Genomic DNA, 26,294 nt, shown 5'->3' on the forward strand with positions numbered 1-26,294 from the left:
ATGGAGCGAGGAGGCGCGCGCGCCCGGCCCCGAGGACCCCGGCCCGGCCGCCGGTGAGCTCCTCCGCCTGCGCCCGAGCATGTCCCCTCCGGCCGCCGCCGCCTCCGCCTGCAGCGCCCGCGCCTCCTGCAGCCGCAGCCGCAGCCGCAGCCGCTCCCCCGGGTACTGGCCCCGGGACCCCCGCCCCTGATCCGCGTCCGCACCCAGCCCAGAGGACCATGGCCGGCCAGGGGGACTGCTGCGTCAAGGTGGCCGTCAGGTAGGACCGCGGCGGCGTGCGCGCGGGGGCTCGGCTTTGTCTGGCGGGGCCGGGGCCCTGGCCGGGGCCGCCCCATCCCCAGCCCGCGCCCGAGAGGCGGGGAGCGGCGACCGGCTGCTGGAGCGGGGCTTGGTTTGGGTGGTAATTTCGGGCCCCTCTTGGGAGCCCTTAGTGATGAGAAAATCGAATAAACAAGGAAATCCGGTATTTCACACCCAGCCCTGGCCCAGGCCGGAGCGTCTGTGCGTTTCCTCTTCGCCTCCCCACGGGGCTGCTGTCTCGGACGGGGATCCTGGAGGGGGAAGAATTTCCCCTCATCCACCCTCTGGATGGTTCTGCGCTCTGGGTCCAGCTAGGAAGGCAGCGCACCCGCCCCCGGAGAGGGTTCCGCAGACAAAGATCCAGACGGGGACAGCGAGAGAACTGGGAGGGGGCCTTCGCCTTTGGGGGGGGGGTGGCCAACAGGCTTTTGGAGAGGACCCTGCTGGCCCCGTCCCAGGAGGAGATGGAGCTGGGGGAGGCAGGAGGAGGTGCGTCTGAGGTTCTGCCTCTCTGAGAGGGCCGGAGGGTGTGCCGCCGCCGCCCCAGCCTCAGGCGCTCAGATGCTGGCTGCATGGACTTAGCTGGACTTGAAGTGATGTCCTGACAGAACTGGGGTGGGGAGAGGACGCGGCTGGGGTGTTGTCCTGGGAGGGGCAGAGAGGTGTTAGCAGGAAACACTGCAAAGTTGAGCGGTTGGTGTCCTTTGTGTTGGGTGGGGACGCTTCACCCCACACCACCTCTCCCTGTTGTTGTTTTGGGGTTTCTCTTTGAGAGGGGTCTGCTGGTGGGAGAACGCCACTCTGGGGCTGGTCACCAAGGCAGGGATGGTGGAGAGGAACAGCCATCTCTGCCCGCCCTGGGTGATGGGGGTGGGGTATGGGGTCCGGGTGTGGGGTGGGTCTCTGAGACAGGTCTTTAGATTCCCTGGGTCGTAGGGGCCCCAGATGCCAGGAGTCCAGGGAAGTCACTCTAGACAGGGTCAGAGATGACTATGGAAGAGCTTCCCCCGTCCTGCCCCAGGGCAGATGCCCCCCACCCCCCACCCAGCCTCCTGGCCAGCCCTCTGCAGCCTGGAGAGGAGTGGGCTGCAGATTACAGCTCTGGTGTCAAGGAGGGAGACTGAGGTGCCTCCCACCCGTGCACCCCAGGCTGCACTGAGCATCACTCTAGCACCGCCTTGCTGGCCTGTGAGACCACAGCCTGAGAGACAAAGAGGAGCCGGCAGGTGCCTGGTGGGCTGGCTGGGGTGGGGCCAGGCTGCCGCTGGGCTGACAGTGCAGCGGGATGCTGTGGAGGTTGGGGGAGGCAGGTGCAGGGGTGGAGGGTGGGAGTGAGAAATGTAAATATGACATCTGCAGCGACGGGGAGAGGGGAGAGTCCTGGTGCACCGTAAAGGGAACCGAAGCCCTGGCCCCCACCCACTGTGAGCCAGGCCAGGGAAGGAAGGGGCTCAGGGGGCCCCTCCCGTGGGGGCTTTCCTGTAGACTCCATCTTGCAGGAAAGAGCCAAGCAAAACCAGCCACTCTCCTGCCAGGGTCCCCAGGCTGGACTGGGCCTGGTGAGGTGTGGGAACAGCCCATGGGAGTGGCACTCTGCAAAAGAGTGAGGAAAAGCTGGTGTAACCTTCCCACCACCACCAGAAGGTTCTGGGGACCCTTCCCACAGAGGGGGGACTGTGCCAGCCCAGTGCAGCCAGTTCTTCGGGTGACAGGCATTGCTGCTTCCCACTCAGATTGCACTGTGAGATCGGGAGTCCTCCCCACTTGCCTGGAGTTGCTGATCTGCATGGAGGGGTGGGGAGATTTGAGCATCAGAAAAGCCAGGTTTTCGGGGTCTCCTGGAAGGTGAGGGCCCCGCCCACTCCTCCCCTCCTAGCCCAGCGGAGCCCCAGCCCAGCACACGCCAGACCTCAATGGGCAGCCAGCCGTGGAAGGCAGACAATGCCTGGACAGAACCCAGCTTCTAATCAGAGAGCTGAGGATAGGACTGCGCTGGAGCTGGGATGGGAGCAGACGGTGCCACCGAAGGGCTGTAGGGGAGAGTTCGCACTTTTGGATCCCCTCCACTCCCACCCCCACCCTAGAAATCACTTGCCCCACTAAAGGGCTGGGTGGTGGGCCGGAGTGGAGCACTGATGGGAAGAGCCGAAGATTTGGGATTGCCGAGGGCCTGGCCTAGCGCCAGGTTCAGCTGTCTTTCTGACTTCCTGGAAGTCCTTTCTTGTGTCTAACTGAAGTGTTCCCTAGTGCCCTTGAGAATAGCTTGTGGCAAGCCCTGGGTCCAGCTCTTTGGACAGGGAGGCCAGGAGGGAGACGGACTTGGTCTGCGGGTGTGTATGTGTGTCAGTGTGTGTGTGAGGGAGGAGGTCCGGCCCCTGTGAGACTAGGGGAGAAGTGCTGGGCCCGGGGCTCTTGGCGCTGTGATTTCCTTGGGATGAGGATCAAAGCTGGCTGTCTGCAGATGCTGGGGGGAAGCCGGTGGCGGGGGGCGGGGGGGGGGGACCGCTCAGGATCTGGGGCCTGGGATGAGGGAGAAGGTCTAGGTGTGACCAGACCCCAAAGGCCCACCCCCAGGCCTCCCCAGAGTCTGGCCTGGTGGTCCCTGAACCCTTTGCACCGTGAGCTCCTCAGGCCCCTCCTGCCTGCCCTGTGATCCCTTTATCCCTTTATCCGTTAATCCCCTCCTCCGATGATAAAGACTCTGGGCTCCTGGGCCTGGAGCAGCCTCTACCTGGGGGCAGAGGTGGGGCTGAGCCAAGACCTGCCCAGCTGCAGAAGCACAGGCCTGGCTGTGGGGGGAGAAGGGGAAGGGGGTGGCTGTTCAGAAATGCAAATTGGTGAAGTTGAAATTGAGGAAGGAAGCCAAGTCCCATGGTGCATTTATTTAAGACCCTTTCAAGCCCCCAGCTCTGAGCCCCCACCATGAGGGGAGCCCTCATTGTGGCCCGCCTCCCCCTTATCTCTGCCTGGCTTCTTCAGGCTTCCTTCCTTTAGTCTGATGGGGAGGGGAGGGGCCTGGGCCAGTCCCACATCCATCCTGGACACTGAGGGGTTGAGCAGGGATGAAAGGGGTTGGGGTCACAGGCCAGGGCCCCGGGGACCGTATTAGATGGCACCCTGCCCTCTCCCATCTGGTTCCTCGCTGCAATGGTTGCCCTAGTTCCAGGCTACTCTGAAATCTTTGCCAATGTTTGTCTGAATTTTGAATCAAGAGAATTGGTGGCTTGGGACAGAGACTGAAGAAATCAGAAAAGGCTGTGTGAGGGTGGGGCTGTGGGTGCCTTCAGAGCCCCACCCTTGGCCCTGCCGGAGCCCAAGGCCAGTCAGTGCCATTCAACGCCAGCAGTGTCCCGTGCTGTCCGGTTCACAGATCTGGGAAACCGAGGCCCAGACTGCACCTTCATGGGCTGTGTGCAGTCCTGTGGTGGTGGCCTCCTGCTCAGAAATAGGGCTTATGTCATCACACGGAAGTGGACTGTAGTAACCACAGGCCCCGGAAGCCAGCCCCTCCACCCCAGCCAGCCTGCCTGATTGGATCTCAGCTTTTGAAAACCTCGGATGGAGGTGGGGTGGGGCAGGGCTGGGGAAGCGGAGGCTGACACGTGCCCGGCACCCTGGCTCTCACAGCTCTGGGGGCACAGGCAGGGTGGGGCTGACGAGGTTCTTCCGCTGGCTGGGTCGTGGGCCCCTTTCCTGTTTGTCCTTCTGGGCCTCCGTTTTACCCACTGCAGAGTGGGAACAGCTGGTGTGTTCCTTTTGAAGAGCAGTGGTTTGGGTGAAGTAGACGGCATGCAGTTCCAAAGATCGACTCCTAGGAGTGGAGTATGAATAAAATGTTTTAAAAATAAGCCCTAACTTACAGTGTACCTGTGAGGTGTCTCTGGTTTAAGCTCTAGTGGCTGTGCGGTAACATCAAGAATTCACCTCCGGTCCATTGAGTAACTGATTGATTGATTGGAGAAAGCACGTTGTGATGGTAAGGAGACTGAACCAGGAGGTGGCTAAGCGTGATTGTTGATTGAATACATAATCTGTGCTGGGCATTGTGCCTGCATTATCCCACTGTACGCTGCTGGAGCCCCGAGAGATGACAGTGTTGTTCCCACTGTGTACAGAGCCGGTGAACGGATGAGCTGAATTTGAATCCAGGGTGGGCTCACCTCCAAGCACCAGCTCCTCCTGCTGCTCTAAACGGCCTCCTAATTCAGCTGCTAAATAGCCCTTTGCTGGGAGTCTCTGTGCCTCGGTTTCTCGGTTTCTCAAATGCTTTCCGGCGGCACCACTGCCGTGACTGTGCGCGTGGAAATGTGCTCAGGAGGGCATTCAGAGCCGTGCACACATGTGGCAAGGTGAGGCGTCCGGACTTTCCTTTATGGGGTTGCTTAGCAGGGGGCTGCCTGTCCCCACCATGGTCCTAGCTCCTGAATCCGTGCTGCTCCCTCTTGTGTTTGGGGAGCTTCCCCGTCTAATCTCCGCTGGGTATGAGTCTCCATCCTCCTGTCCCTGGATCCCTGCAGCTGTCCTGGAATTTGGTTTCTGGCTGAGTCCCTACCCCTCTGCCTTCCTCGGTGGAAGTCCAGCATCAGAGCTGTGGTGGAGGCCGACTGTCCTTTCTCTAGGCTGGCTGGTCCTGCCTGAGGCTGCAGTTCAGGTGCACAGAGGAGAGCCTGGCCTCGGGGACTGGGGACCAGGGCCAGTGTGGTGGGAGAGGCTCGCTGCCCTCCACAGCCAGCTGCTCTCAGGCCAGGCGCCTGTTGCTCTGCATTCCTCAGCAGGGGAGGTCCCCAGGGCCCAGTCCCACTGAGCTGTCCCCCACCAGTTGCAGATGCGATCACAGCCCTGGGCTCTGGGCGCTCCCGGCTCAGCCCTGCTCTGCGACGTCTCCCGGGAGGTCATGGGAAACCCCTGCCAGATGCCCCGCGATGGGGGTGGGAGGCGAGAGTGATGCTGGAGCACAGCTGAGCAGTGCTTCCCTGAGCTGGGCTCGCCTCTCTGCCCAGGCCCCAGCGACAGTCAGACCCGTGGCTCGGGAAGCTCCTGTCTGCTGCCCGCAGCCAGGCCTGGGTCCTGGCCCCTGGTCTGCGACTGAGCTGGCCCTTCTCTCAGCTCCTACTCGCATCCCCACCCCCACTTCTGACGTGTCACCCTACTCTGCTTGCCGCTTCCTCCCCGAGCCTGGTTTCAGCCTTTGGGGGCTGCCCTGGGGTGCAACTGAGATCCTGATGCCGGGGGGCCTGCCCCTGCTGCACCGCCTGTCCCTGGGCATTACTCAGGGGTCAGTGGCCAGGACTGAGATGAACTGAAAGAGAAAGGTCGAGGCCATGCCCCGAGGGGGGAGTGGGCTCAGATTCCTGAACCCCAGACACCCTGAGTTGTCACCCCAAGGCTTCCTGTAGGTTTTTTTGGAGTGTCTGCACCCCTCCCTTTGCTCTCGGGGATGTGTTCCAGGACAGAAGTCAGGCAGAGACGGTTGACAGATCTTTTTCACCAGGCCCACTGGGGCCTCATAAACCCATGCCCTTTGACTCCATGGCACAAAGCCGTGTTTTGGGGTTCAGAGCTAGCCCAGGTCTTTTCCCTGAGGGCTGGCCTAGGGGAGGATCTGAGGGGCCAGGAGAAGGTCCAGTGGGAGGGCAGCAAGACCCTCTGGCTGTCCCAGGGCTCTGAGGGCTCTCGCCATGCTGTACCCCTGCAGCTAAAGGGCCAGCACCCCAAATGGGGTCTCCCCACCCTGTTTCAGCGAGGACTGGCCTTTGTGGGAAGATGCCCTCTCTGGGCTAAGTCAGCTGAAAGCCCCCGGGTGTCTGGGAGCCAGACTCCCCTGAGAGAGCGGGCGTCCTGCTTCCAGCCGTCTGCTCCAGCGCTGGCAGGCTGCCACCAGGGGAGGAGGAGACGATGCTCATTAAACTGGGGGTGTGGACGTCCTCTTTCTGCCGCCAGCAGGCAGCGAGGCAGCCTCCTGGGTTCCGCGCTCCGTGCTTCACGCTGCAGCCCTCAGCTTTCTTAACTACAAAATAGGAAGGATGCTCTTCCGGCAGGCGGCTCGTGGCTCTGCTGGCAGCTGTTCGTGGGATCAGTCGGGAGGTTCTCCGAGGGCTTGTTTTTCTCCAGTCCAGCTGGGTTGCTTAGCGGATGCAGTGGGACTGGGCTCAGGCGGGTCGGGTCTGAATTTCATCTCCACCATTATGAATCATGGGATCTGGGCTTGTTAAATTTCACCTTTCTCAGGCTCAGGAAAATTGGGGAAATACCTTTCACAGGGTTGTCATAACACATTACAGGTGTTCATGTATATAATAGAGCCGGACACTCAGATTCTCAGAAAATATTAGGTATTGTCCTTATCAGATGAGGCGTGAGTATGGAGAACGCACAGAAGAGACGGGAGTGACGTCGGAGGCTGTGATTTCTGAGGAAGAAGGTTCCCTAGACGCCCGGCTTTCCTTCCGGGGCTTAACAGTCTTTGCAGGCAGGAAGTTCTTTTTGCTGGCTTATCTACATCCCTTGTGCTGTAGCTGAGCTCCTGTTTGATCTGGCTCTGTCACTGATGAGGAAGAGCTGGTCCCTGGCAGGTCCTAGCATGGCTAAGTGACTCAGTGTGCCAGGCAGACCAGGGGTCATGGGGCTCCTCTCTGTGTCCCTGGCCACACACACACACACACACACACACACACACACACACACACACACACACTTCCACAATGGAGGCTACACAGCTGAGCTCTGGTCTACCCCTGCTGCCTGTGGTTGAGGCCAGGTGTGGCGACATGGGCTGGAGGCCAGGAGGGGAGGTCGTGGACTCTGCCTTTGCTTCATCCTTCAGGGTCGGGTGCTCACGAGACAGGACCATGGGCTTCCTTACTTCTCCATCCCTCCCTGGGCTGTCCCACTAGACTCTGGGGGCTCCTTTTCAGGATTTCACACAGGCATTCGGGGTCCCGTGGGAGAAGAGAGCAGGGATGCTTTCAGCCCACCTGGGGCTTTTTCCAAAGGAACCAGTTCTGATGGTCGTTTTGACCATCTGAAGGGTGACTCTTGTACAGGTGTCTGGGTTTTCTCAAAGCCTATGAGGTCGGGCCTGGAGAGAGGGCGTCCCCCAGCCTGGAAGTCCCCACGTGCAAATTACTCGCAGGGCGGCAGCTGCGTGCATGCTGGTCCTCCCAGCTCTCCTGGGCTGATGGCTGTAAAGGTGGCCTTCCTAGACCTTGTGACTTGTTAGCTATGTGACCTTGAGCTGAGCTATTTAATTTCTCTCTGAGCCCTAATTTGTGAATTAGGGGCAAAAACACCCACCTTAGCACTGAATGATTTGTGTAATGACTGTGTGCCCAGCTTCCTGGACAGAGTCCAGTGAAGAGGTAGCCTTGCTCCTGGGTGCAGTGGTGTTACTAACTGGAAGTTGAGTGAACAGAGGTGTAGTAGGGTTCCAGGGTCCAGTAAAGACAGGATCAGGAATCACAGACCATACACCATTGTAAGAATTCTCTAGATTCTGGAACGGTTCTTGGTTAGTTATGTGAATATCATGGCCTGTTACCTCTCAGTGAGAAGGAAGACTCTTCAGATGGAGAGAGCCTGGGGCTGCATTTTACGAGCTCAGGGTAAAGATTTGGGGGGCAGGTCAGTTAGGAACCAAAGGAGGGGCCCTCGCCAGCTGATGGGTTGGGACTAATTTCACCTGAGAAGCTGAGCCAGGCCCCCGCAGGAGCCCGAGGTCACTGGGCGGAGCCCCTGGGGGTTGATTGGCTGTCTTTGTGTGATGTCACTGAGGATGGGGTAGGGATGAGGCCGAGCTTGCTCCGTCCTCTCCTCCTGAGCCATGGGGTAGGGTGTGGGGCTCTGGGCATGTTACCCTCTGCAGAGGGAATTTTTCTCCTTGGCAGTCTCGCAGCGTCCCCGGGGCCTGCCTCCTCCCTGTCTCCCCTGCCCTCCCCTTCCGCTCTGTCCGCCTGGCTACCCGAAGAGCCGAGGAACCGCTGAGCTCAGCTCTTCCCGCAGCCCCAGGCTCGGGTTCGCAGCCTTTGTCTTCTCCCTGGCCATGCGCTCACTTCTCTGGCGGTGGGGACGGATGTTAGAAGAACTAACCACATCACAGGAGCCCCCGCTCAGTGTGAACAGAGGAAGCTCAGCGCCGCGCTGTGCCAGATCCTGCCCTGAAAGGCTCTGGGCGCTTTCTCTGCACCCTCATGCCCGCTCCCACCGCCACTCAGTCCTGCCGTTGCCAAGTGGCAGATAGACCAGGCTCTGTTCTGGGAGATGCCCGGGCCTTTCTGAGTGGGGCTGACCGGCCCGCCCCCCTCCCTCCCTCCTGCAGGACCTGGAGAAGAGATGGAGGGGGGCTTTGGAGGGGTGGGGCTGGGGTGAGATGCCCGTGGATGAGATTCAGGAGGTGCCTGCACAGAAATGACACTGGATGTTTGGACCACTAAGCTTTATTGACAAAAACAGGCAGCTGGCCTGCCGGCCGTAGTCTGCAACTTGAGTTTTTCAAATATTACATTAAATTGTAATTTATCCAGATTACTGAGTTTTTTCATGCCCCCTTAAATTTTGTACTTGAGGTGAATGCCTCACACACGTCTGGTCCACAGCTCCTAGGGTCTACTTGGACTACCCCCTCCCCTGCCCTCAGGAGGAACAGGGCAAGGAGTGGCTCCGTCCTTGTCACCCTGGTGTAACGGCAGCTTCTTCCTTCCCCTAATATGGGGCGGGGCAGGGTGGCTGAGGGCGTGCACAGAAGTGACCTCACCCACCCACGGTGGGGCCAGGAGAGGAGGCTGCTGGAGGGGAGGGCGATGGACTTCTTAGAAAGTTAAAACAGAAGAGACCATCTAGATGACACAGGAGGAAGCAGTGGCTCATGAGACACAGGAGGGTGGGGCAGAGGCTTGTCAGGGACCTTGTCTTTATCGCCTGACCCTCTTGTCTCCTGCCTGTGGGGCATGGGTTCAGATACTCCGCTGGGCAGGGTGTGGTGAGGAATGGGCCCCAGGACCACTGAGACACGATGTCTGCCCGGCTGGACTGTGAGCTCTGGGAGGCAGGGCCAGCCCAGTGCCCAGCCTGGCGCAGGCATGACCGGATGTGGCGGGTCTCCTCCTGGCTCTAATGGTGGTGCTGGAGGAAGTTTATTGATTTGGGGCTTGAGAGATTCCTGGGTGAGAAGCAGCTGGAGAAGTGGAAGAGCCTGCGAGCCATAGTCAGCCAGAGCAGGAACTGATGCCCAACCTCACTGTACTTACTGTGTGTGCAACTTAACCACTTTGAGCCTCGGCTTTCCCCTCTGGAAAATGAAAATTGACATCTCTTGCTCATCGTGGTGGGTGCCTGGCCCAGCGCTGGTGCATGGGAAGCATCCATGAAATCTTAATTCTCCTTTGCTTCCATCACCAGTTACTCACTCAAGCCCCATTCCTGGGACCAGTACTCACTCCCTCCTCCTCTGAGGTCAGTTGCTTTGGGAATTAGTGACCCATCCCGGGCCCATATCCCGTCTCCCAGCTGGTGACCCTTTTCTCTGGGCAACATTGCTCACCATCTGCACCCTGCAAAGTACCCTGGTGCGTGGGGCTGGCTGACTCTCTGACCACGGAGGACCCGACGTCAGAATGTGCTGGGCCAATGGAGGGCCCAGGGTGAAATGCCTGACTGACCCCACAACTCCTGGACCCCAAAACCCTGGAGTCCCCTCCTCTACCTCCTCTCCCCTAGACTGCTCCCTGCTCGCTCACTTGTTCCTGGCAGGTGGGCCCTGGTGGTCTGGGGCTGGTTGTTGAAGGAGAAGCTGCCCCTCTTGCCAACGGGCTCTGACAGACAGGGCGCCGCTCCCCCACCCCTGCGCCCGCTGTCTCCAGGGATCCTGATTCGATTGCCTCCAATCACCGGCATTGCCATCTGCCTGGGGTAATTAAATGGTATTTGAATTGGATCCAGAAATCCCGTGGCAAGCAGCCCACGTGGGAGGGAGGGCGTCTTCCGGAGCTGGTCCTGCCAGCCAAGCTGGAGGGGCCTCAGAGCTTGCCCACCTGGGAGCACCTGGACGCCCTGGGCCACAGTGTTTGGTCCCAGGTCCTGCAGGCCCAGGGGCAGAGCCGCATCTGAGAGCTCAAGCTCTGGATTCCTGCCCAGTGCCTTGTGCACGGTGCCGTGCCCTCCTCTGAGGTTGCTGCCTGCTCTCTCCTGCGCATGTGAGCCATCCTGTCCCCTTGGCACGCTGAGCCCTGCCCCTAGCGACACGGTGGTACAGGATCATTGAAGAGAGAGTGCACACACGCAGGCTGGGTTCAAACCCTACTCTGCCCCTCACTGTCTGTGACTAGCTGGGCACCATCTCATTCCTCCTCTACAAACAGCAGGTGGCGTCGTGAGGATAGTCCACGCCAGTGCTCAGACACTGCCTGCATGTAGCGAGCGTGAGTTTGTGTCAGCAGCCGCTGCTAGGGGCCGAGGCAGCAGCATTGCTGGCCCTGACGTCCTGCTGACTGGTCAAGTGTCTGGTCTGCAGGTCCAGCGAGGATGAGCAAGAGTCAGCTGCTCCCTTCCCCATCAGAAACCAGTTCAGCGGGGAGACCGAGGAGCTGGCCCAGAACAGCTGGGTGGGATGGACAAGGGTGGTGACCTCCTCCGGCTTCCGTTGCTGTCAGCCTTCAGGAGGGGACAGTGACCTGTGAGGCCCTGTTCCTGCCCAAAGGAGACACTCGGAAGAAAACCCCGGCCACCGTCTGTGGGCGTGAAGGGGGCCTGGTGTAGCTGAACCCCCACCACTGGGACTCACCCCTCCCCCGTCCCTCTAACCCCTACAGCAAAGTGCGAGGAACAGGCCCAGGTGAGCAGCTTACTGGCCTGAGCTCTGAGTGGGCCTTGGGGCCAGGGCAGCTGGGACAGGGAAGGGACGGCGACTTGGAGGCCCTGGCTCTGCGGCTGGGCGCCCCTCTCATCTTTTCTTCTCTTGGTAAATGTTGGCCGAGGGAGAGGGAGCTTGACAAGCAGCTCATTGTGAGTGCCCGGTGAGGGGCTAGCTGTGGGAGCCCTGAGCGTTCATGCCTCACCCCTCCTTTAGGCATTAGGGGGGTGCTCTCTAGAGGCCAATCCCAACAACGCACATGCTCGCTGACTCACACTTGGTTGTCATGGGGACATCGTCATGGGGACATCGTCATGGCAATGGCTGCTTGGAAGAGGGAGAAGGGGTGGTTGGATGGAGACAGCCCCGTCCATGGCTAGATGGAGACCACCCTGTCCGTGGTGCCCTGATACCACTTTTCTCCCTCTGTATAAGGGAGCCCACGAGGATCTGGGACGTGGGCCCCTCCTACGGCTGGCCTGTGTCCCTTCCACAGGTCCCTGCCTTTCTCAGCAAACGTTTGACTTGACCTGGTCCGACCCCCTCAGCTCCTGGGGAGGAACCAGAGCTTGTGCCTGAGAATGTTCCTCCAGGCTCTGGCATCTGGGAGGGGGCTCCTGAGCTGGAGGGCCCTTGCAGCCCCCACAGGCCTTCTGGTCTCCTCCACAACTTAGCCCTGGCGGGAGCAGCCAGGCCCATCCCTCCCTTCCCTACCCTGGTCCTGGGCTTCGCCTCCCTAGAAGGGGGTAAGCTGTCTTCTCTCCCCTGCCCTGTGGGAGGCTGGTTTCTGGGGCTCCCCGTTCAATCTGGAATGTGTGCTCTGATGCCAGACAGACCTGGGGTGGCTCTGTCATGTTTCATGTACAACCTTGGGCAAGTCATTTAAACTCTCAGCCTCCATTTTCTCATCTGTAAACTCAGGCAAATAATTCGCACTGTACAGGTTTACAGTGAAGAATACATGAATTCATTTATGTAAATACTTGCTCAATAAATGTTAGTAACTGCTGTCTTGGATGGTGTTGGTATTATTATTACTGTTATTGTGTTATTACAGCAGCTGCCATTGTCCTCTTGGGGCTCCTAAGCGTCCTTCTTTCTCCAGCTCGTGGGGGCTGGAAGGGCCCAGGAGAGGTGGAAGCTTGGCCGGCAGAGGGAGGGAGGGGCTGCTGGGGCTGACCCGGGACTCTCCCATCTCGGACAGGATCCGGCCCCAGCTGTCAAAGGAGAAGATTGAGGGCTGTCACATCTGTACCTCGGTCACCCCAGGGGAGCCCCAGGTCCTTCTGGGGAAGGACAAGGCCTTCACCTATGACTTTGTCTTCGACTTGGACACCTGGCAGGAGCAGATCTACTCGACCTGTGTGAACAAGCTCATCGAGGGCTGCTTTGAGGGCTACAATGCCACGGTGCTGGCCTATGGACAGGTGAGCCACCTCCACCCTCCACAATGGCCCCTCTGACCCTGGGCTCCCCCATCTGATGGGAGAGATAATGCATGCTGGATAACACCCTCCTTCCACCTTTGCCAATGCAGACAGGGGCCGGGAAGACATACACCATGGGCACTGGCTTCGACATGGCAACATCGGAGGAGGAGCAGGGCATCATTCCGAGGGCCATCGCCCACCTCTTTGGGGGCATTGCTGAGCGCAAGCGGCGGGCACAGGAGCAGGGCATGGCTGGGCCTGAGTTCAAAGTCAGCGCTCAGTTCCTGGAGGTACTGTGGCCTCGTAGGTTGGGCAGCAGGGAGACTTGGGGGACAGCAAGACTATGGAAGCTGGGCTCTCCTCTAGGGTGGCGGAATGAGCCTAGGGAGCCATGGAGGCCTCTATAGGTGATGAGTTCCCTGCTGCTGGAAATATCCAAGCAAGAGCTGGAAGACCACTTGGTAGGACACTCTGAAGGGGTTTCCTGCATCAGGAGGGGCCTGAGTCAATGAGAACCTGTAGGCGCTCTTCAAACCCTAACTGATTCTCAGCTCTGACACTTATTCACCGTGTCACATTGGGCATGTCATTTCACCATGCTGCAGAACGGGGGAATAACGTCTCTTTCCTTAGGGGTTGTGAGGATGACACGGAAGCACATGCCTGGCACATAGTGAGAACTCTGGTTCTCGCCTGTCCTTCTGCCTCCCCTGGTCCCCCCCAGCCTCAGAGCAGCCTGCCCTGTCTCTTCCTGGCTGATGTCCTTCCTGACCCTCTGAGTCTTCTCTGACCCCAGGACAGGAAAGTCCTCCAGAAGGGGCCTTTCTTTGCGTCTGGCCCTGCCACTCTCTGGGAGCATGTCAGTGTGCCGAGGCTGCGAATTGTGGCAGCTAGGGGCTCTGGGGGTGGCAGAGGGGACCTGTGGCCTGTAAAGGGGCCTTTCAGAAGGGTCTCCAGGAAGGCGGTGGACCTGGATACGTCTCCTGAGCACCCTGACTCGACCGGCCTCCTCCTCTAGGACACTTGAACCAAGCGGCTCCAGTTCTCAGCATCTGAATCCCCAACCCAGAGACCCTCTAGACCTGGGGCATGTGCTGGGCATGGAGCCACCCTGGGCTCTCACCCCACACGCCCTGTGCTCTGACTGTACCAGCTTATCTTCTGAGGGAGGGAAGTGGGCCCAGCCCCCTTAGGGCTTCCAGGCCCCGTCCTGCCCACTGCCCCATAGGCGTTCCCTCCTGGGCACACAGGGCGGCTGACCTCCCCTTAGGGGACCCTGTATACACTGAGAGTTTTTCTTTGTCCTTCTGGACTTTTGCTTCTGATGAAATGACCACCTCTGTGTGTGTGTGTCCCACTGCTGTGTACTTCTATAAGCTTTCTCATCTCGTTGTTTTCCCTTCTCCATTCTGTTGCCATGGAGATCCCCAAAGCGCAGGCCAGTTCCTAGAAAACACATGCCAAAGGGTGGACCTCCAGGGTTAAATGATGCTATGTGTCTGTCCCAGCAGACAGACAGGTGGCACCCAGGTCTGCACCAGTCCCTTCCATCTCCTCTTCCCCTTCCTGTGGGGTATTTCTGTCTCTTTAAGGCCATCAAAGCCTCAGATGACCAGGGCTGCAGCCTCCCCTTCCCCCCCACAGGATTCCTTGGCCGCTGACCCACCTGCCCTATCCCTATTCCTGCTCCCAGCCCCAGCTCCCTGCCTGGGGAACCTCCCAGCCCTCCAGCAGGTGACACTTTCCCTGCCAGTGATTCCAACACAGGGATCTTCAAGGCCGAGACCATCTGAAATGGGGGCCACCTCCCCACGGTGGGACGTCCTCCATGCCCTCATGCCCCAACATGGGGGGGTTGTCGTCACCTTGACCCCCAGGGACCATCGGGATCAGGGCGTGGCTCCCATGGTCTCCACTGAGCCCTGCTCGTCCCCACCCTCATCTGGAACTGCGTCCACCCGCCTCTTTCCCAGCCTGGTAACATAATCGGAGCAGCCCAAATTATGGTCATATCTTCCTCATCTACATCTAGGACCCGAGCCCCTGTCACCCTTAGGTCCTTAGCCCCCTGCCAGCATGAGAGTTGCTGAATGCTGGTTCCGTGGCGAGCAGCACCTCAGAACAGTTCTGCCCAGGCCCAGCTGCCCCCACCTGTCCAGGAGAAAGATCATGGAATCCAGAACCCAGAGGGGGCAGGGTTGGCAAGTCGACCCCCCGGAGCCTCAGTGTCACATCTGCAGATGGAGCAGGTTTATAAACAGGAGAAAGCCCTCTGGGGCCCTGCGCCATGTGCCGCGCAAACCCAGCACTGTCCCCTCCCGCACAGCTCTACAACGAGGAGATCCTGGACCTGTTCGACAGCACCCGCGACCCTGACGCCCGCCACCGTAGGTCCAACATCAAGATCCATGAGGACGCCAACGGGGGCATCTACACCACAGGCGTCACCTCCCGCCTCATCAGCTCCCAGGAGGAGGTGCGTGTCCACGGGACTCCAGGGCGGGCAGGGCCGGCCCACGCCACCCAGTCCTCACTCCTGCTTCCCCCCCAGCTGATCCAGTGCCTGAAGCAGGGGGCCCTGTCGCGCACCACGGCCAGCACCCAGATGAACGTGCAGAGCTCCCGTTCCCACGCCATCTTCACCATCCACGTGTGCCAGATGCGCCTGTGCACCCAGCCCGACCTGGTGAGGCACCACGGGCCAGGAGCCGGGTGTTATGGGGGCACCTCGGAGGGCAGGCGGAGAAAGGAGCCATGGGGCTGCCTCTGCCACTTGCTGATCCTTCTCTTTCTGTTCTCTTGAGCCTCAGTTACCTCCTCTGTGCAATAGGGTGACCATACCTCTGTCGTTGGGAGGATTAAATGAGGATCAGGCATGTGCAAGCACTGTGTGAGCTGGCAGATGCTCTGCGTGTGCAGGGGTGCGGTGTCTGTAGACAGCATTACTGCGGGGCAGGGCTGAGAGCAGAGGAGCAGCAAGGGGGGCCGGGGGCTGGCGACTCAGGTACCAACTTCTGCTGCAGGTGAATGAGGCAGTGGCCGGGATGCCCGAGGGCACGGCTCCTACAAGTGAGTATGAGACGCTCACGGCCAAGTTTCACTTTGTGGACCTGGCCGGCTCCGAGCGGCTGAAGCGGACAGGGGCCACCGGCGAGCGGGCCAAGGAGGGCATCTCCATCAACTGTGGCCTGGTAGGCACATGGCAGGGCCCACCTCAGCAGCCAGCACAGCTCAGACCCTTCCAAGGCCCATGACCCACGGCTGCCCAGTCCTCCTTGGTCTCTTACCAGCTGCCGGCCCAAGCACCTGTGTGTCACTACTGTTAGGCCATTGGTCCTTCACCCTCCCCCCATCCCTGACTTCCCCAATTTATCACATCTACCTATAAACCCTCCCCGGGAGCCCGAGGGCTGCTGAGGTCAGCAAGGCAGGCTCGGACGGCTGGGGATCATCTTGTCCCCACCCTCCCTCCCTGAGTGCCTCTCAAGTGCCGGGGTCTGTCTCCCGCAGCTGGCCTTGGGCAACGTGATCAGCGCCTTGGGAGACCAGAGCAAGAAGGTGGTGCACGTGCCGTACAGAGACTCCAAGCTCACCCGGCTCCTCCAGGACTCGCTGGGGGGCAACAGGTACCCGGCAGCCAGCGTCCAGCGAGGGCGGGAGGCAGGCTTCCCGGAGAATCTGACGTGAGGGTTTGGAGCATGAGGGCCGGGTGGACGAGGTAGGCCCCCCACCCCAGGCTGTGGGCTTGGGAGACAGGAACCTGGAGGTGACCTTTGGCCGATAACGGTCGAACTCAGTCTCCTTGTCTGCACAACAGAGAGAGAGAGTCCTGAAGGAAGGGATAGAGCCCAGTGGGGTGATAGGTGGGAAGAGCTAAGGTGATGCGGGGCGTGGCTCTGGCGATGACACGTCACGACCTCCTGACCCCACAGCCGCCTTCACTGTGGGAAGGAACCCCGCAGCCAGGTGGTTGGGATCCCCATGTCCTGGTTCTTCCCTGGTGAATGCCAGGTCATTGGGGCGTCAGGCAGTGGGGAAGGGGTGGGAGCCGGAGCTCTGCTCTGAGGCGATGCTTCTGGGGCTGGCGGTGGCCCGGGTCCCTCATTCACCCGGCCGCACCCCTAGCCAGACCATCATGATCGCCTGCGTGAGCCCCTCAGACCGCGACTTCATGGAGACGCTCAACACACTCAAATACGCCAATCGGGCCCGCAACATCAAGAACAAGGTGGTGGTGAACCAGGACAAGACCAGCCAGCAGATCAGCGCGCTGCGGGCCGAGATCGCGCGCCTGCAGATGGAGCTGATGGAGTACAAGGCGGTGAGCACGCCCCCAGCCCCGCGGCCCCGTTCCTCAGCACTCTCCCCTTCTCCCATTTCCTGAGCGTCACTGTGTGCCAGCCGTGACGCTCAGTATCAGAGGCTCTCGCCGGTGAATCGGGCAGGTGGAGCCCTCGGGGTTGTGGAGTACTAGGAGAAAGAAGGGCACGTGGCTTGCGTTGCATAGATCTGACGCGCAGGACAGACTCTGCTGGGTGTTTTCATGTCTGCTGAACACGCTGTGTTGGACCAGATGAGCCTCCTAGACTGTAGTACAGACTAAGAACAGTTGATGGGGACTGCCCGAGTGGTCCAGTGTGCTGGGGGGAGGGCAGAGGAGAGAGTTGGCCCTACTCACTCAGGTGGTCAGGGATGGCCTCATGGAGGAGGGGCCTTTTGTATGCATCTTGACCAATGAATGAGATTTCAGCAAAAGGAAGGAGAACAGTGTTCCAGGATGCGAACAAGCCAAGCACAAAGGAACAGAGATAGGAAAAATGGGTGCTGTGGGGGAAGTGTCTGATTCCATGTGACTCAGGCTGTTGGCGCATGGCCTGAAATCTGGCACACAAGTGGGTTTTGGTTTGTCTTACTCTATTTTAAAAGAATGCAACTTAGTTGTCAACCTTTCTCAAAATTAGGAAGTTCCAGGTTTTTCTTTAAAAATTTGAAGATCTAACAACATATGGCACTAGGTTGGCTGGACTGGCACAGTGGCTGCCCCTTTTAGACGGAGTCTGGGACTCTGTTTGCTCCCATCCCCACCGCTCCCTGTTGTCTCACACTCAGGCTGACTTACTCGTTTCTTTCAATGGCCTGACTCCCACAGGGTTTTGGGTTAGCATTTACAGAGATATGAAGGCGAGCAGTGGAAAGATGGGTGGAGGTGAGGTTGTGGGAGGCCTGGAGTGGCTGGTTACAAATTTTGGACTTTTTTGTTGTCATGCGGAACCATGTAAGGTTTCTGAGCATTGGGAGACAGGAGCTGTGTTTTGAGACGCAAACACAGTGTTGTGTGTTGTGTGTGTGTGTCTGGGGCAGGGGGAGACCACATGCTGCCCTGCCAAGGGAAAGGCCAGGGCAGTGGCGGTGGGGGCATTGTCCGTCACTCCCTCCCCTCCCCAGGAGCTCCATCTCCTGACTGCCCCCGCCCTCCCCTTCCAGGGCAAGCGGGTGATTGGGGAGGATGGTGCCGAGGGCTACAGTGACCTGTTCCGGGAGAACGCCATGCTGCAGAAGGAAAACGGGGCGCTGCGTCTGCGGGTGAAGGCCATGCAGGAGGCCATTGACGCCATCAATAACCGCGTCACCCACCTCATGAGCCAGGAGGCCAGCCTGCTCCTGGCCAAGGCCGGTGAGTGGGGTGCAGCAGGCCGGCTCGGAGCACCGCCCGGCTGGGGCCCCTCTCCCCACACCCACCCCAGGGTATGGGGCGGGCTGGGCCAGCCAGTCAATTCACAGATCAATTCATTTATGCATTTTTTAAATTAATTATGAAACTTCTTTTTTAATGACCCAAGTAATACAAGAATCCATCCTCCTTGATTAACAGGCGTATATAAAGTGAAAGGTCAAAATCCTATGTCCCTGACTGTCCACCCCATGTCCTCTCTTTCTTAGAAGTAGCCGCGGGCACGTTGTCCTGCTCCTTTCTCAGTACGTTTGCTCCACGTAGGGATGCAGATTCCCACATACGCGTCTGTATGTGCGTGTGAACGTGAGCTACTTTTCTTTTTCTGTTACGAGGTCATATGAATTATCCTATGACGTCTCTTCTTCACTCAGATTATGCTTTAGAGATCTTTACGTATTAAAACATACAAACCTACTTAATTCTTTTAAACTGCACGATGTTCCACACATGATAATGAAGGATAATTTATTATAATGACCCTCTATTGAAGGACATTTAGGTTATTTCCAATCTCCTGCTGTTACCAACAGCGCTTGTGTATCTCTGTGCACACATACAAGTCTTTCTCTGACAAATATTCCTTTCTGGAAAAGGCCCATGTGTGCCACCCTATTGGAGGCGCAGATACAAGACCACCAGTTTAGAGCAGGAGGTCTTCACTGTTATTTATCTTCTCTGTTGCCTCCTCCTCCCTCCAGGTGATGGCAATGAGGCCATCGGCGCTCTGATCCAGAACTACATCCGGGAGATTGAGGAGCTCCGGTGAGTGAGCCCGGTGGCCTTGGGAACGCCCCAGTGTCTTTGGGAACACTGAGGCCTTGGCCAGGCCAGGCCAGGGCACTGCCGCTCACCCGGCCCCACCCTCGCTCCCCCACGCAGGACGAAGCTCCTGGAGAGCGAGGCCATGAACGAGTCCCTCCGCCGCAGCCTCTCTCGGGCCTCGGCTCGGAGCCCTTACTCCCTGGGTGCGTCTCCGGCTGCTCCGGCTTTTGGGGGCAGCCCTGCCAGCTGCATGGAGGATGCCTCCGAGGTGATCCGCAGGGCCAAGCAGGACCTGGAGCGGCTCAAGAAGAAGGAGGTCAGGCAGCGGAGAAAGAGGTGAGTGGAGTGCCAGCCACCTCCCCGGAGAGCCCTCCCCCCGGGCTCTCACGGGGCGGCCCCCAGGAGGGGGACCTGCTGCCTGTGTTCCGGAGGGGCCGCCCCGGGTCACCTGGGAACTCACTGAGCAAACTTGCTCAGCCTTTGGGGCAGAAGCCCCCAGCTCTCCCTAATGCTGTGCTTTCCCCGAGGAGAGGGAGCGTGGAGGCTACCCAGGGTTAGTTCTGGGCTGGGGGCTCAAGCAGAGACCCATTCTCTGCAGAGCAGGAGCCCAGCCCCGTCTCCGTGCACTCTGGATGAGACATTCCCTCCCACCCCCACCCACAAGCTCAAGGCGGCTCAGCCCCCTAACCTGGCCCACCCTTCGCTCCTGGGCAGCCCAGAGAAAGAAGCCTTCAAAAAGAGGGCGAAACTCCAGCAGGAAAACAGTGAGGAGACCGACGAGGCCGAGGCCGAGGCCGAGGAGGTGGGCCTGCCCGCCACTTATGCCTGTCCTATGTCCCTGCTGGGGTGGGGGCCCCTCAACGTCCCCGTGCAGGGAGGGGAGGGGCCGCGTCTGCCTCCAGGTGAGCCTAGGCCTCCTAGTGTCTCTGACTGGTTGCCATGGTGAGCTCCATCCCAAGTGGGTGATGCAGAGAGGGAGCCGTCCCCGAGGGGCTCTGCCCAGGCTGTGTGGGAGGTGGGGGTGGGCACAAGGGGCCCCGATGGCAGCCCACCCCATTCCCCACCCTCCCGACACACACAAGGCCTCTGCTTCTGGGCTCCCCCCTCCTGAAGCCAGGCCCAGCCTGAGTGCGGAGGGGCCGCCGGCCCACCCCTAATGGTGCTCTGTGCCCAGGAGGAAGAAGAGCGAGACGAGAGTGGCTGTGAGGAGGAGGAGGGGCGTGAGGATGAAGATGAGGACTCGGGCAGTGAGGAGAGCCTAGTGGACTCAGACTCAGACCCCGAGGAGAAGGGTGGGTGCGCCAGGCTGGGGGCCGGGGCTGGGGCAGGTAAGACGCCAGGTGGCCGGTGCCCGGGTACGAGGCTGCCGGTCAGCGCTGGGCCCAGAGAAACTGCTCGGGGCAGACCTGGATGCGAGACCCTGAGCCGGATGCTCCGGGGGTGGGGTTGGCCCCTGCTTGAGTTCACAAAGATAGAGGTTGTCCAGAGCCCAGAACTCCCAGATGTGAAGCCAGTAACAACAACAGCAGCAGTAATGATAATGATGGCAGCAAACCCAACTGAGTGCTCCTTGCATGCCGGGCCTGTGCTGAGCTTGGCCCTTTCCGTGGCCTGGTTCTGTCAGCCGTCGCAGCGGCCCTGTGCACGGAGCCCTGTTAGGAGCTCGCCCTGGGTCACTGCTGCAGAAGCCCAGAGGGGTGTAGTGACTCCCCCTAGTGTGGTGGATCAGAGCTGGCCTTCAGTGGAGACCGGGCTGCTGCCAAAGCCCACTCCTCAAATAGGACCCCTGCCCCATCAGCTCCGCCCTGCGCCGTCTCTGACCCAGAGCCCTGTGAGGTGCTCTCCATCCTTGCCCCCTCCCTCCTCCACCCAAGTAGTCCTGTGTCAACTACGACAGGTGCACGTTGGCCTCTGGGGCCCAGCAGGGGATGCCTTGACCCCACAGGCTCCCAGCCCAGCCTGACGTTTCTGGGCTGCTCTTTCAATGTGTCGCCCCATCTGACGGCACTTACCTGCTGTGGGATTTATCATTTCCCCTAGCCTCTGGTCACTGGTCCTGGCTGACCAAAGGAAGGCCCCTGGCCCTGCGCCTCCCCCCTCGCCCCTAGTGCTGGGTCAAGCCTGTCTCTGCCCCCAGAGGTGAACTACCAGGCTGACCTGGCCGACCTGACGTGCGAGATCGAGATCAAGCAGAAGCTGATCGACGAGCTGGAGAACAGCCAGCGGCGGCTGCAGACCCTGAAGCACCAGTATGAGGAGAAGCTGATTCTGCTGCAGAACAAGATCCGGGACACGCAGCTGGAGCGCGACCGCGTGCTGCAGAACCTCAGTGAGCTGGCGCCCGCCCCCCAGCCCCCCGGACCCTCGCTTCCCTGGGGCCCCTCCCCTGCGGCTGGCACCTCTGGGACTTACCTGGTCTTCTGGGCAGGGCTTCTGACCCCTGAACTGTGGCCCTTTGACCTACAATCGGAAAGTTATGTCTCACCCTCGTTCCTATGCTACATTTTAAATTATTATTTTTTACCATCGTCTTAAGTATTAGAATCGTTTCTATCCCCAGGCATGTGCACATGACACTCCTCAGCCTTTTTCCGCATTCAGCTCCTTGAGTATCTTTCTTTGAACCTACTGACAAACCTCCTTCTCACATTCCATCTCCTTACACTGCTCTTCAGCCTGTTGATGCAATTACTCATTCGTTCATTCATCACTTACTCAGCAAACATCTGTGGGCTACGTCTTACAGCACAGACATTATTCGAGGTGCTGGAGATACTGGAGTGAGCAGACCCTGCCATCACGGCGTGTACATTCTGGTGGAGAGACAGATATTAATAAGATAAACAAGCAGGATCTGTAGCATGAGATGGTGATAAGTGTTATGGAAAAAATACAGATGGGGAGGAGGCAGGGCATGCCGGGGTTGGGTTGGCGTTTTAAAAGATGGTCATGGAAGACTCCACTGAGAAGGTGGCATCTGAGCAGACTTGAAGGAGGTGACATAGTGCTCGAGCAGAATGAGCACCCAGAAGAACAGTCCAGGCAGAGGGAACAGAAGATGCCAATCCCTGAGGCGGGCGTGTGCCTGGCCTGTGGGCAGAGTGACCAGGAGGCCAGACGGCTAGAGCACAGTAAGAGGGGACAGCGGCCAGAGATGAGATCAGGCCATGTCAGTTATTTTAAGCACATTGCTTATTTGCAGAGGGAGGTGGGAAGATGCGGAGTTTTGAGAGAGGGACATGGTGCAAATTTTAAAAGCATTTTCAAAAGGCCCCTTTGGCCGGCCCTGTGGCTTGGTGGTTAAGTGCGCGCGCTGCGATGCTGGTGGCCCAGGTTCGGATCCCGGGTGCGCATCGAGGCACCGCTTCTCCGTTCATCCTGGGGCCGAGTCCCACATGCAGCAGCTAGAAGGATGTGCAGCTACGACACACAACTATCCACTGGGGCTTTGGGGGGAAAAAATAAAATAAACAAAATCTTTAAAAAAAAAAAAAAAGGCCCCTTTGACTGCTGTGTGGGGGTGGAAGTGGAGGCTTCAGACCTGTTAGGAAGTTGTTAGGAAGAGCCAGGTGGAAGATGACGGGGTGGGGGTGGGGTGGGAGGTGTCGCCAGGTGGATGGATGTATCTTGGAGGTAGAGACAAAAGGCCTGGCTGGTTGCTTGGGTGGGAGCATCAGGAGAGGGGAGCCAAGGCTGTCTCCAGAGCTTCTGGAAGGATGGTAATGATACTCTCTGGGACGAGGAGGACTGTTGGGTGGGGAGATTGGGAGTCGGGTTCGTAGCTGTCCAGTCTGAGATGTCTGGGAAACTTCCATGTGGAGATCTCTGTTGGCAGTTCAGGTGGGAAAGGTCAAGGTGGAGAATAATGCGTTCTTCTGCCTGGTCCTCATCGCTCTGTCTTCTGCTAACTCTCCCCCTTCCCACCGGCCCCAGCCCTTTCTTTCAATCGTGGGTCGGAACTGCGCCAGCATGAGTGGCCCTCAGGACCCTCACAGAAAGCTGGTGACCAGGGGTCAGAGACCTCAAGGGGAAACACCCCCTCAGGACCGAGAGAATGTTGGGGCGGGGAGGGGCCTTGAGCGTCTCCTAGTCTGATGCCCTCGTTGTTTAGAGGAAGAGACGGGCGCACGGAAGGGTGTGACCCCCAAGGTCACGCAATGAGGCTGGAGCCCCGGCCTCCCCGTCCCAGCCCGCAGCTGACGGGGACACGCGGGGACGGCGCTGACAGCCCCTCCTGTGCTCTCAGGCACCATGGAGTGCTACACGGAGGAGAAGGCCAACAAGATCAGGGCGGACTACGAGAAGAGGCTGCGGGACATGAACCGGGACCTGCAGAAGCTGCAGGCCGCGCAGAAGGAGCACGCCCGGCTGCTCAAGAACCAGTCGCGCTACGAGAGGGAGCTGAAGAAGCTGCAGGCCGAGGTGGCCGAGATGAAGAGGGCCAAGGTAGGGCGGGGCGGCCTCGGGGGCCAAGGGCCGGCGTCTTAGAACCCACTCACCGTGTTAGAAATGATCATTACTGTCTGTGTGGACAATCCTCTGGGCACACAGTGTTGTCCAGGACACTGTCCTCTTAGCCAGGTGTGGGGAGGCAGGCGAGGGGCTCCAGGGACCCCGCTTCACGCCGTCCCTGTGGTGGGCGTCTCCACTGCCCTTGCCTCCAGGCTGCACGGAGTCTATGTGAGGCCTCTCACTGGGGCAGGCTGCCAGTGATGATAACAACAGTGACACTGTCGGAGTGCTCGCTGTGGCCAGGCTCCAGGCTGGTCGCCTAACACGTGCGACCACATTCAGCCCTGAGGAGAACCTCAAGAGAGAAGTCCTGTTGTTATTCCCGTTTGGGCCTGGGTGAGTGGGGCTCGGAGAAGTTAATTCCAGCACCGAGGGCTAGTGCTGGGACGCGGGCTCAGTTCTCTGCCTCCCACGCTGGTATGTGTTCCATGTGGCACGTGCCTCCCTCTCCTACTTTGCCATCCTCAGGGTACTCTCGTCTCTGGGGCCTGGGGCCGGCCCCCGAGGTTCTGCCTTCTGGGCTGGGCTCTTCTGCCTCCGTGTCTGGGTGTGTTCTCGTTGCTGCCTGGGGCCGGGCAGATCCCTGCTCCCTTTATGTCCTCCCTCCCCCAGGCCTTCCTGGTCCTGCTCTCCTGCCCTGGCCCTCAGCCCCTGGGGAACCCCAGCTCGCCAGCCCTGGGCCAGGCCCAGCAAGCTGTGGAGGGCTGGTCTCGGAAACGGGCACCAGAGGGGAGCACCCGGTGCTTGAGGCAGGTGGGACAGGGGTGTGGACCTGGCAGCCATCAGTCACTGCATCCACGCCGGCTGGCTGACCAGTGTGCAGAGGAGAGAGGCAAGGCAGTGATGGTGGTGCAGTCTCTGAGAGGAAGGGACGCTCAGCCGTCAGTTAGGCTCAGTCTCCATTCCTGGGCTGGCTCTGTCTCCAGCCGAGCCTGGGCCACACGTCCAAGGGCTCTGTCGGCCTGACCAGGGTGCTGTACTCAGACCAGCCTGTTCTGGGCTGGCCCCAGGGAGCCCCATTTTCTCCTACTTCAGTGCTTCCACCGTGTGGGGTGTTGAGACGGAGGCTCCAAGATGAAGTTGGAGGAGCTTGGATCCCAGTGCCCCCTGGTCAGGTGGGGGGAGGGCCCGGGGGTCTTGGTTTCCTGGTGGAGCAGCACACCCATGGGGATGCGATCCTGCAGCAGCTCCGGGAGCAGTTCTGGGGGGTCTTGTCTGCGTCCTCACTCCATCTCCCTGAGGTTCCCTGCTGGTGCCTCTGCAGGCAGCCCCAGCCTGTCCTGGCTGGCTCCCGTCTCAGCGGGGCGGCCCTGCTGTGGAGCCTTGTGATGGAGGACCCTCCCACGGCTCTGAAGCCTGGAAAAATGACATAATGCGCCAGATATATTTGAAGGACAGAGGATCTGTGCATGTTCCTGGGTTTCCAGCTCAGGATGGCTGGGCCCTCAGCCAGGTGCAAGCTCTGCCCTCTAACAGCACTTTGTGAGCCCAGGCCAGAGGTTGGAAAGAGCAGCCCAGGCCATCCTGGGGGTACCCAGCAGGGGCCCCCGGCTTCTGTTGGGAGGACAGAGGGTGCAGCAGCGAGGGATTCTAACCAGACACCGTGAGAGCCATTGCCCGAGGACCCTCCCCTGCAGGTCAGCTGCCGGGCCCAACGATTACAGAATGAAACTGGGGTGGGGCCCTCCGTCACCAGGGTCTCCTCAGGAGATGGGCCACTGCCTACTACGTCACACCTGCAGAATAATGCTGGTCTTGGCTGCTGTGTCCATTTCAGCACCGTCCTGTGCCTGGAATGTGCCACCCATTCTGAGGCCCTCACCCCTGCAATGACCTCCACGGGGCTCGGCCACACATGCAGAGCTGGGCAGATGGGGCTTTGTCCAGGAAGGCACAGGAGGCCTCGACCCCTGACCCCAGAAGACACTGACCTCTGGGGTTTGCACACAGCTTCTGGTTCAGGGTCTTCAGGTCCACTTCAGTCAGGGCGTGGGGTGGCCAGTCCCAGGCCTTGGGGAGAAGGCTCACTCTGGCCCCCAGAGACCCGGCCGCAGCAGTGAGCCCTCTTCCTCCCTGTGGACCCACCCCACAGAGCCTGCCTCCCGCCCTGCCGTTTCCTCTTCCAACTGTCTCAGGACAGGGCAGTCTGGTGACATTCCTCGTGTTGTCTGAGGCCTCAGTGGCAGAGGAAGGATGAACCTGCACCTCACTCTCAGGCCCCAGCCCCTCGGAAGGCACCTGAAGCCCCATGTGCATTGCCCTCGTGCTTTGGGCACCGGAGCTGTGGGGTGGCGGCAGATGCCTCAAGGCCTGAAGGCGTGGCTGTCCTTCATGCTGGGTCATCTCTGGCCACACTCACGATGCTCTGTGCCTTTGGCCGGGCCTCCGAGCACTCTGGGGTCCAGGCTCTCTCTCTGGTTGCTGGCTTTGCTCTGAGCTGCCATGGGGCCATCCTGGGGCTGTAGTGAGAGCTGGATTTTGGAGGCAAAATGACCTAGGCCAGAAGTCTGGCCATTCCTGACTGGTTTTGTGACTTTAGGTCACTTTTGTCTCTCTGAGGCTCGTTTCCTTGTTTATGAAATGGGAGTGATAACGCCTCTCACGTGACAGTCACAAGAACCGGGCCTGGCTTACAGCGTGGTTTCCGTAAATGACGCTGGGCTTTATTGTTGTCACTGTGAGCCTGGCCCTGAAATCGGCCCCCAACCCTCTC

General features: G+C 59.6%; 1 protein-coding gene across 4 annotated transcripts in view; it reads left to right on the forward strand.

The window, feature by feature from the left end:
- The window catches only part of KIF21B (kinesin family member 21B), a 47,711-nt gene continuing 21,417 nt past the window's right edge, over positions 1–26,294 (forward strand). For 3 of the 4 annotated variants that reach the window (XM_087424311.1, XM_087424312.1, XM_087424313.1), the window contains exons 1-15: positions 1–259; positions 12,348–12,570; positions 12,681–12,863; positions 14,900–15,049; positions 15,125–15,259; positions 15,597–15,764; positions 16,084–16,199; positions 16,699–16,894; positions 18,058–18,247; positions 19,006–19,069; positions 19,187–19,405; positions 19,784–19,871; positions 20,244–20,361; positions 21,207–21,398; positions 23,316–23,515. In XM_087424311.1, the coding sequence (XP_087280437.1) occupies positions 219–259; positions 12,348–12,570; positions 12,681–12,863; positions 14,900–15,049; positions 15,125–15,259; positions 15,597–15,764; positions 16,084–16,199; positions 16,699–16,894; positions 18,058–18,247; positions 19,006–19,069; positions 19,187–19,405; positions 19,784–19,871; positions 20,244–20,361; positions 21,207–21,398; positions 23,316–23,515 (2,283 nt within the window). In that variant the 5' untranslated portion in view covers positions 1–218. The remainder of the gene's footprint in view (positions 260–12,347; positions 12,571–12,680; positions 12,864–14,899; positions 15,050–15,124; positions 15,260–15,596; positions 15,765–16,083; positions 16,200–16,698; positions 16,895–18,057; positions 18,248–19,005; positions 19,070–19,186; positions 19,406–19,783; positions 19,872–20,243; positions 20,362–21,206; positions 21,399–23,315; positions 23,516–26,294) is intronic. The other variant, XM_087424314.1, reaches the window with a different exon arrangement.

The sequence above is a fragment of the Ceratotherium simum genome, chromosome 36 (genome assembly GCF_057802395.1).
Source record: "Ceratotherium simum simum isolate JZ-2026a chromosome 36, ASM5780239v1, whole genome shotgun sequence".
Taxonomy (NCBI): Eukaryota; Metazoa; Chordata; class Mammalia; order Perissodactyla; family Rhinocerotidae; genus Ceratotherium; species Ceratotherium simum.